This window comes from Adelges cooleyi, unplaced genomic scaffold (assembly GCF_023614345.1).
Source record: "Adelges cooleyi isolate 19-005CV unplaced genomic scaffold, UGA_ACOO_1.1 ACOO_flye_CR_arks_rails_tigmint_CR_PRNA_772, whole genome shotgun sequence".
Taxonomy (NCBI): domain Eukaryota; kingdom Metazoa; phylum Arthropoda; class Insecta; order Hemiptera; family Adelgidae; genus Adelges; species Adelges cooleyi.
This window is the reverse complement of record NW_026096483.1, coordinates 1-11,315: the sequence shown is the minus strand read 5'-3', so window position 1 is coordinate 11,315 and position 11,315 is coordinate 1. Positions and strand designations below refer to the sequence as shown.

Below are 11,315 nucleotides of genomic sequence, written 5' to 3'. Positions count from 1 at the left end.
TTATTACTTATCTCGTATCATTTATATCTTATCTCTTATCACTTAACTCAAAGCAAAAGTGTAACGTGAAATTGGTGACATTAAATTTCTTCTATTCGGCCCAATATTACATTACCAATTAAAATGTGGCTGGATAGTAGATTCTCGGCCTATGCTAGCATTTTTTTAATACCTTTAAAAAACCACAATTTTGTTTTCAATTACCTAAGTTTGTATAGCCTTGGCCAATCCGACTATCTTCGCCTTCGTCGTAAACTGTGTGTGAAAAATTATCTCCTAAAACTATCATTCTTCCGCTTCCTTGTATTCCGTCGAACATTGCTTGTCTTACTCCGTTGACCTTAAGTAGACCTTTACCGTATTCGATCACTGCTTCTTCGTTTGCTTTAAGTCCTGGGACTTTTTTGCCGTTGATCAACATTGCACCATTTATAAAGTTAATGTTAACACCACCTTGGTTATAAGTTGCATAACCTGAAAATGTATGAAACTTGTTAGTTAATAATATGTGAACGTTCGACCCCAAGGCTAAATATTAGACCTACCTGTATTGTTACTGTTATTAAAGTCATCGATTTAGGAGCGTTAGACTGGGACGAGGGCAATCCATTATCACCGTTATATTTAACTCTTTTGCCCGGCATTCTTGTCACTTTTTTACCGTTGACCATGAGTCCACCATCGCTCGAGTCTACGTTCAGGTTCTGATTTCCTAATAGATTAATTGATTAATGGTGCTATAAGGAGCGACGAAGGCGGTCCGTCGATCAAGATTAATAGATCACGAAAGAAACCAAACGAAAAGCCTAAAACGATTATGGTTCACAATTTGACTCACTGCTATTGCGCCAGTCATTAAATGACGCTGGTTTTGTTTGTATTTGATTTGGTCTGATTGGCTGGTTTCCATACGGACGTTTAGTGTTTTCTTGGTTTCTAACGTCTTGGTTATTTTGCTGACTTGGATTATACTGGTTATCTAGAAAATTACAAATACCTATGACCATGTTTTACTTGGATAAAATTGAATACAACAATAGAATTTATTATAGCATCCCGTATGGTTGTGGATATCCTAAAATAATATATAGGTGAGAGTAGTTAATGTTCATATAAAACGAATAATTTGTGAATTTGGTTCGTTTAAAAAAATTGTGTTTACCAGCCTAAATAAAACATTTATGTTAAAATCAATTTTTACAACTAACTGAGCTTTTTTTTTATAATAATGTCCACATACTCTGAATTCCGAATTTTCCATTAAGATTATTTTCTTGCGGTATCATCTTAGTATTTCCTGTACCGCGTTTGTTGTTAGGTTTATTTGGCTTTACACCGCGTTCTTTACTTTCCTCACTTGACGAGTGAATTGATATATTGTCAATTACTGTATTTTCACCCACCTTTTTAGCGTTCAATTTATTGTTACGTATACCGTCTAAAATTATGGAGAAAATTGTATACATATAGGTAAGTGTATTATGTGTAACGGTAGCCACTAAATTGATTTAAATAAATTCATTTTATTTATATTTATAACTAGATTTTTTTTAATCATTAAATATATATATAAAAGTTATTACCATTTCCCAGTGCAGCTTTGTCGGCATTTCTGAAAAAGAAAAGAGGTTAATTTTCGTTCAATCAAATTAATCGCAGCTTTAAATTGAAACAAAAATGGGTTCATTATATTTTTATAACAGATTATTCGATACACTTACACTATGTTTGTTGCCAGACATACCGAAAATATTAAATAAAAGCTCAACATTTTGTCGGTTATTTTCAAGTATTTGCCGGTTAAAAGTGTTTAAGTACTGTGTTCAAGAAAGAGCTGGGTTAATATATAAAACATAATATGGAAATGCACAGTGTGAGGAACAATTATATAATAGCAATTAAATTTATAAGTTGTGGCACAAGTGTTTTTTTGCATTGCAGTTTCGTGTAATTATTAGATCCTTTTTATTACTTTTTCGCTGACAAAAAAAAAAGGTATATTTATTTTTTTTGTAGTCTTTAGTCGCCATTGTAATTTGCATTGTTCCTATCGAGTAAATTTGTCTGTTGGCAAAAAAAAAATTTTAGCATTAAAATTCATATTATTCTTTTGTTAAAAATAAATTTAATAACCGATAGTTTTACAAAAAAAAAAAAAAAAATGGTCTAAGTTGAAATTTTTTTTTTTTCTTTTAGACCGAAATGCTTTTAGCAAAAAAAATGTTTCACGAGGAATAATTTAGCTACACTCTTTAAAGTGTGTCCAACATATGTTTTTCTACAGTTGTGTCCTATCCAATAGACATGTATTAAAAAGAAACGTTCCGCAATTTATTGTTCATGTTTTAAATTTTAGATAAAATAAACTATACCTATTGCAGTTTTATTTGTATACACTTTTCTAGTAATTTAAATAACTAGACCAGTAAAAGAACAATAGCAAATCACCTTTTCACAACTTAAAATTATGGCGCTCTATAATTTTGTGGTTTTTTGTAACATAAATTGGGGCCGATCAAGTCATACTCGTTTGCAATCATGTGATACTATTGTGTTCACATCAAACGACGTTTAAATATTAATAACAATAACAATAATATACTAAACTGGACATGATTTATTTATCATGTCTGTTTTACTAAACTGGATGGTGTTTAACCAAATTATGAGATCCTATTATAATGACTTGTATGGCACGTGTCGTGTCGTGACCTGATGCTGTCACGTTTAGTCTGTACTATGTTCGATACAGGATGGTCTACTTAACAAGGACACCACTCGGTCCATTTGTTAAGGAGTAAAAAATTGGCTCAGTATTTAGAACTGCTTTCGCTTAATTTAAAAAAAAAATAGCAAATATACCATTATTGTAAGTTGCCTTTTCTTTGATATTGTTATGTTTAGGGTAGATTCTAAATGGTCGTTGAATATTTCTTATTTGAACATAAAAGGTAAGGTATATATTTAAAAAAAACAATAAACAGAGAATGTTTGCATGTACTGAAATATTGATTTGCAACATATAAAATTTTATTCTTTTTTCTTATTGAACTAGATAATATATAATATTAGTAATCATGAGTCATGGCATTTTTCAATATTGACCGATTTGGATGAAATGATTATCTGAAAATCGGTTAGTATATAATTATTATTGTTATTGTATAGTTAGTACAGTTCAATATTAGGGCTAGGAAGTATATTATACTCTGTACACTATGCATTTAAAATATTTGTTCATAATATTTTTAAATATTGTTTTGAAGAAAAACTTCAAGACTTAGTTACTTTTTAATCTCATAAAGTTAAAGACTAGTCATAACCAAAAAGTCTATGCCAAAATAATTATAATATACAATATTTTTTTTTTTTTTATTTAATTGTAAATAATAAAATAAAAATTTCTTAAAAAAATTACCTATAAAACAAAATTAGTATACAATTTTTTTTGGTTTTTCATCTGATAATATGAATTTATGTTATACAAAAATTCTCTATTCTTCTAAAAAAAAAAAAAATTGGTTATATATTCGTTATTTCATTTATTGGTACTTTCAGAAAAAAATATATATATTTAAAAATATGCATTAGTATAAAAAAAAACCATCACATTATGCTGAAACAAACTATTGAGTTTGGATTTATTGAATTCAAATTTTTTATTAAGTTTCTTTAACCATCCAGTAAAAACATGCAAGTTCACAAACTTCTGGTTCCTAATTAATTTCCTTAAATATTTTTTAACTGTGTGACATATTTTGTTAATAGTATAATATATGTTGGAAAAAACTTAACATTCGGAGGTACGTTTAAACGATGAAATGAAATAACGTTGGGATTTTTTTCTATGAAAGGTATTACATATTATATTTTAACAGCTTGCGTACCCAATACCAAGGGATACATTCTTATGTCTCGTTCTGCGGAGCACCGTCCGTTTCTTTTTTTCTGCATCGATTCCAATGCCTTGATACCATTCGAATTATTTTTCGTTGCTAACCCAAAATAAACATTTGGTTTGTGACAATGGTAACCACGGTACTCGAATGGTAGGTGATGATTTATTTTATGTTGTGGCCAAAAGTTTTTTAATAATTGTCTTTAATCAGTTTATTGGCAAAACATTCACGTGCCTAGTAATTCATTAACCATTCATTTAAGTTTGTTCGTTGTGAAAACAACACATAATTTAAACAATTTTACATCCCCTCCCCAACCTCATTCCCACCCACATCCTTAAACCACCCCCAGCCCCGACCCCATTTCCACCCCATCCCACATCTCTTACCCCCTATCTCTCACCCCCTATATCCTTCCGTTATCTCTTATCTCTCTTATCACATAAATCAGCCTTTATTTTTCGTTATGATAACCGGTGTCGGTATCGATTTTTTCCGGTTGTGTTCAAAATAAAAATCATATCTATTATCGCTTTCCCTTATCTCTTAACTCTCTTATCTAAACAGATAAATCATCTGTTATTTTTCGTTATGATAAGCGATGTCGTTATGATAACATTACACTTACAAAGGCACATATTGAATTAGTAATTTGTATAAGCAATGACCGTTTATGAATCAATGCCAATTGATTGTAATTTCTGACATGTCATATAGTATTTTTTCAACTATTTCATCCCAAAAACAGCCATTAAAGCAGAGTGTAAGTTATTTAACTTAGGTAGTAACCATTTTAGCTTCACACCATGTACTAGGCTTTACAGTTTTATCATTTTTGATACTAGACAAAGTTAAACTTTTTTTTTTTCATTTAAATTTTTATTAAGGCTTGCACTTTTGGATCAGCGCGATTTTACATAACCTTCTTCAGGAGAACATATAAAATATATTGATAAGTATTCAAATAAAACGTCTTTGACAAAAATGTTATAAAAAATTATTACCAATAGTATAGCAGTTAGTAGTTAGAAATTAGAATATTGTATTTTGATTTATCAGTTGTAGATAACGGATGCAACAAAATAGATATCAAAACCATAAAACCATATTTCTTTTACAAGTCATTTGAATAGGTATCAACATTGTTCACTGTTTTCATTACTAATAAATTTCAAACAAATATAAAAAGTTCAGTTTACGTTTTGTTTTTTTTGTTTTTAGTAATACAAAATATATTAACCAAGAACCTGTGATGTACCCTTCTCATTTGCGTTCATAATATGATTAAACACACTACAATAATTTTATGGTGATGTATTAAATGTTATAGCTTGTAATGATGTCGGTATTATAATCGTTAACTAATAAAAATTTAACAAATTAAAAACGTTTTAAAATATTTTGCAACTATATAAAATATATAACAATTGTAGATCATATTTTATCATGAAAACTTTTTTTTTTATTATTATCAAAAATAATATTTACAGTGAGTACAATAAGTAAATGTGGTGAACGTTGTACACATAACATTAAGCAATTATTATCGTTAAGGAAAGACACTCACCAGTATCACCCATCCAGGAATTAATTAATTTAATAGGAAGTTATTTTAGAAGGTCTCTGGGCCATCTACTTTTAAGTCTTCTGGTAGCGTTTTCAGGAAGGGAGATCTAGGATAGTTGTTTCATTAGAGGATTAGAGTGGAAACTTGAATTAAATGGAAATATGAGTATAGAGAATTTGATAACTGGTTGAGTGTTGGTACGTTTAGGTCTTTATGTAGGTTTTTGTAAAAAAGAGTTAGAGAGGTGATTACCGAAAATGTTAGATTTTTTAGAGTCGGTGATAGCCCAAAAGTTATCCGCTTTGCATAACGGAGGAGAAGGATTTTTGTGTCCAAGAAGGGATTTTGTTGCTTTCCATAAAGATACATTTTTGGTAGTTAGTGCTTTAACTTTGTAAGAATTATAAGAGCCGTTTTTATGTTTTTGAATAGCTTTTCTTAGTTTGTTGCTTATTTGGTTAAGGTTATAGCTATGTCACTGGGATATTTATACAATAATAAAAGCTTAAAGAATCAAATATACTTTTTACTGTTTCAAAACTACAAATAGCCGTTGTAATATTATTTAACTTGTTAACTATTGAGGTTGTTTTTTGCTTATTTCGAATTCTTAATACAATTTCTTCTTAACTTAATATTCTGATTACACCAATTAACGTATTAATTGCCAACCGTTATTCCGTTCGGACCCATTTCTATACCATATGGTCCGCCGATTTTCATTCTGCCGTTACCCATTTGTACGCCATTTGGTCCGCCGACGTTCATTCCGCCGTTACCCATTTGTACTCCATTTGCACCGCCGACTTTCATTCCACCGCTACCCATTCGTACGCCATTTGCACCGCCAACTATCATTCCACCGTTACCCATTCGTACGCCATTTGGACCGCCGACTATCATTCCACCGTTACCCATTTGTACGCCATTTGCACCGCCGACTATCATTCCACCGTTACCCATAGCTACATTCCCCATTCCTGTTGGACGTTTTCTGCCATTATAGTTGTTTCCGAATGATGCACCTCCAATATGAGATATATTATTTCCAGTATTAATATTCCCCATATTATTGAGTCCAGCATTCCATGGACGTTTTCTGCCATTAAAGTTGGTTCGGTAAATATTTCCAGAATTAATATTCCCCATATTATTATTTCCCACATTTGTCATAAAATTGTTGTTTTGATAATTGGGTTTGTTTCTTGAATTATTACCTAAAGTACAAATTGTAAAGGCTGATATTAGTTTCAGTAGTTGCACACATTTTATAAACAATTTTTTGTTTAATGTGTTCTATTATTTTTAATCAATCCTAACCCACGTGGAAAAAAAATCTCTAATCTCTTATAATTTATAACTTATAATTTATATATTATCATTTATACCTTATCATTTATATCTTATCATGTATCTCCTATCACTTATCTCTTATATCAAAGCAAAAGTGTAACGTGAAAATGGTGACATTATATTTCTTTTGTCCAGCCCAATAACACATATTCAATTAAAATGTGGCTGGATAGTAGATACTCGGCCTATGCTAGCATTTTTTTAATACCTTTAAAAAACCACAATTTTGTTTTCAATTACCTAAGTTTGTAAAGCCTTGGCCAATCCGACTATCTTCGTCTTCGTCGTAAACTGTGTGTGAAAAATTATCTCCTAAAACTATCATTCTTCCGCTTCCTTGTATTCCGTCGAACATTGCTTGTCTTACTCCGTTGACCTTAAGTAGACCTTTACCGTATTCGATCACTGCTTCTTCGTTTGCTTTAAGTCCTGGGACTTTTTTACCGTTGATCAACATTGCACCATTTATAAAGTTAATGCTAACACCACCTTGGTTATAAGTTGCATAACCTGAAAATGTATGAAACTTGTTAGTTAATAATATGTGGTAATTCGACCCCAAGGTCAAATATTAGACCTACCTGTATTGTTACTGTTATTAAACGTCATCGATTTGGAAGCGTTAGACTGGGACGAGGGCAATCCATTATCGCCGTTATATTTAACTCTTTTGCCTGGCATTTTTGTCACTTTTTTACCGTTGACCATGAGTCCATCATCGCTCGAGTCTACGTTCAGGTTCTGATTTCCTAATAGATTAATTGATTAATGGTGCTATAAGGAGCGACGAAGGCGGTCCGTCGATCAAGATTAATAGATCACGAAAGAAACTAAACGAAAAGCCTAAAACGATTATAGTTCACAATTTGACTCACTGCGATTGCGCCAGTCATTAAATGACGCTGGTTTTGATTGTATTTGATTTGGTCTGATTGGCTGGTTTCCATACGGACGTTTAGTGTTTTCTTGGTTTCTAACGTCTTGGTTATTTTGCTGACTTGGATTATACTGGTTATCTAGAAAATTACAATTACCTTATGACCATGTTTTACTAGGATAAAATTGAATACAACAATAGAATTTAATATAGCGTCCCGTTTGGTTGTGGATATCCTAAAATAATATATAAGTGCTAGTAATTAATGTTCATATAAAACGAATAATTTGTGAATTTTGTCCGTTTAAAAAAAATTGTGTTTACCAGCCTAAATAAAATATTTATGCTAAAATCAATTTTTACAACTAACTGAGCTTTTTTTTTTTATAATAATGTCCACATACTCTGAATTCCGAATTTTCCATTAAGATTATTTTCTTGCGGTATCATCTTAGTATTTCCTGTACCGCGTTTGTTGTTAGGTTTATTTGGCTTTACACCGCGTTCTTTACTTTCCTCACTTGACGAGTGAATTGATATATTGTCAATTACTGTATTTTCACCCACCTTTTTAGCGTTCAATTTATTGTTACGTATACCGTCTAAAATTATGGAGAAAATTGTATACATATAGGTAAGTGTATTATGTGTAACGGTAGCAACTAAATTGATTTAAATAAATTCATTTTATTTATATTTATAACTAGATTTTTTTTAATCATTAAATATATATATAAAAGTTATTACCATTTCCCAGTGCAGCTTTGTCGGCATTTCTGAAAAAGAAAAAAGGTTAATTTTCGTTCAATCAAATTAATCGCAGCTTTAAATTGAAACAAAAATGGGTTCATTATATTTTTATAACAGATTATTCGATACACTTACACTATGTTTGTTGCCAGACATACCGAAAATATTAAATAAAAGCTCAACATTTTGTCGGTTTTATTTTCAAGTATTTGCCGGTAAAAAGTGTTTAAGTACTGTGTTCAAGAAAGAGCTGGGTTAATATATAAAACATAATATGGAAATGCACAGTGTGAGGAACAATTATATAATAGCAATTAAATTTATAAGTTGTGGCACAAGTGTTTTTTTGCATTGCAGTTTCGTGTAATTATTAGATCCTTTTTATTACTTTTTCGCTGACAAAAAAAAAGTATATTTATTTTTTTGTAGTCTTTAGTCGCCATTGTAATTTGCATTGTTCCTATCGAGTAAATTTGTCTGTTAGAAAAAAAAAATTTTAGCATTAAAATTCATATTATTCTTTTGTTAGAAATAAATTTAATAACCGATAGTTTTACCAAAAAAAAAAATGGTCTAAGTTGAAATTAGTTTTTTTTCCTTTAGACCGAAATGCTTATAGCAAAAAAAAAGTTTAACGATGAATAATTTAGATACACTCTTTAAAGTGTGTCCAACATATGTTTTTCCACAGTTGTGTCCTATCCAATAGACATGTAATAAAAATAAACGTCCCACAATTTTTGTTTATGTTTTAAATTTTAGATAAAATAAACTATGCCTACTGCAGTTTTACTTGTATACATTTTTTTAGTAATTTAAATAATTGGACCTGTAAAAGAACAATAGCAAATCATCTTTTCACAATTTAAAATTATGGCGCTCTATAATTTTGTTGTTTTTTGTAACACAAATTGAGTCCGATCAAGTCATACTCGTTTGCGGTCATGTGATACTATTGTGTTCACATCAAACGACGATTTGTAAGTTAGGTACTTTTTCTTTGATATTGTTATGTTTAGGGTAGATTTTAAATGGTCGTTGAATATTTCCTTATTAGAACATATCAGATTACGCATATATTTAAAAAAAAAAACAATAAACAGAGAATGTTTGTATGTACTGAAATATTTATTTGCTACATATGAAATTTTATTCTATTTTTTTATTGAACTACATAATATATTACATTAGTAGTCATAAGTCATGGCATTTTTTAATATTGACCGTTTTGAATGAAACAATTATCTGAAAATCGGTTTGTATATAATTACTATTGTTATTGTATAGTTATATATTAGGGCTAGGAAGTATACAATACTCTGTACACTATGCATTTAAAATATTTGTTCATTATATTTTTAAATATTATTTTTAAGTAAAACTTCAAAATTTAGTAAGTTTTTTATCACATAAAGTTAAAGACTAGTCATAACCAAAAAGTCTATGTCAAAATAATTATAATATACAATTTTTTTTTGGTTTTTCATCTGATAATATTAATTTATGTTACACAATAATTTTCTATTCTTCTAAAAAAAAAAAAATTGGTTATATGTTTATTATTTCATCTATTGGTACTTAAGGAAAAAAAAAATATTTATTAAAAAATATGTGTTAGTATAAAAAAACCCAACATATTATACTAAAACAAACTATTGGGTTTGGATTCTTTAAATTGTAATTCAAATTTTTCATATAGCTTTTTTTTAGCCATCCAGTAAAAACATGCAAATTGACAAACTTCTGGGTCCTAATTAATTTCCTAAAAAATTTTTTAACTGAGTGACATTTTTTGTCAATAGTATATATTATGTTGGAAAAAAATTATTATTTAGAGGTACGTTTGAACGATGAAATGAAATAACGTTGAAAAAAGTAAACATACCTTTCATTTCCTTATTTTAGTACCCAATTTTAGAATTAATTTCTTTGGTCGTCGATTTGTTTTCTTATAAAGGGCGCGATTGGGTCGATGAAAGCTTTATTTCCCTTCTTGACCTATCCGACAACGACTGTGTTCAAGGATTTCTTTTCGATGCCCATTTGCAATTTTTGGAATGAAAGATGTCTCCTCATTAGTACAAGAAGATAAATATGGAAATCGTGGCAATACCGATACAACAAAAGGGTGTTTTAAAAATAACATAAATCTAAATATATAATATAAAATTAGTTTTTACACACACACACATTAGTATTCCGCTTAAATATATTTATTTTAGTACTTGAGGGTATAGATCTAACTTATTAAGTTCTAACTTCAAAACTCATTTAACCGTGAAGAAGTAAACTTTTTCAACTTTAACCCCCCCTAAAGTAACAACTAGATGAAATTTGTGATTTATAGAGGTACTACTCGAAGGAATTGTTCTAGTATTAAAAAGTTACAGTGTATACAGACACAAAAAAGTCCACATCATAGAAAAACCAATACCTTCTTCGCTTTGCATCAAAGCTAAAAATAAATTAAAATTGCCTTTGGATTTCGGATTTGTTAAAATATAGCCAAAGTTAAGCGGTTTTTTTTTTCAATTTCCATCAAAATATTTTACTTGTGTACAAATCTTGATATTTTAATAGTATTAATAAGATTTTTAATTGTCTCAAATTGGATTACAGTTACTTGCAGTTCTGCACTTTGTATTTTTAGTATTGCCAAATTACACTCCAATTACCATCTGAAATACATCTACGGTAAACAATAATGTATTTAATATATACAATTTTAATTTTAAAAAACTACTATAAATAGAGAATATTTTTTCATGATTTTATACTGTTTTTCATTTTTTTTTAACATCGATAGAAATAAAGATATGTACCGAAGTATGTGCCGTCTGGAAGGTGTTACTGATGTCTTCATGGTTGA

At 29.5% G+C, this 11,315-nt stretch overlaps 1 protein-coding gene across 1 annotated transcript; it reads right to left on the bottom strand.

Annotated features, from left to right (window-relative positions):
- Positions 1–209: 209 nt before the first annotated feature.
- Positions 210–11,309, bottom strand: LOC126845335 (homeobox protein 2-like). The gene is made up of 8 exons (XM_050583984.1): positions 11,269–11,309; positions 8,444–8,472; positions 8,101–8,298; positions 7,695–7,835; positions 7,401–7,568; positions 7,060–7,329; positions 546–712; positions 210–474 (listed from the first exon to the last, which is right to left on the bottom strand). Exons 1-8 carry the CDS (start codon positions 11,307–11,309, stop codon positions 430–432), a joined length of 1,059 nt encoding a protein of 352 aa, XP_050439941.1. The 3' UTR covers positions 210–429.
- Positions 11,310–11,315: the final 6 nt, after the last annotated feature.

Coding starts and splice junctions, on each gene's coding strand:
- LOC126845335 (XM_050583984.1), bottom strand. CDS start 11,309: ATGAAGACATCAGTAACACCTTCCAGACGGCACATACTTCG. Junction 7,569..7,694: donor TAATGACTGGCGCAATCGCA/GTGAGTCAAATT, acceptor TTAATCTATTAG/GAAATCAGAACCTGAACGTA. Junction 713..7,059: donor CCAAGGCTTTACAAACTTAG/GTAATTGAAAAC, acceptor TTAATCTATTAG/GAAATCAGAACCTGAACGTA.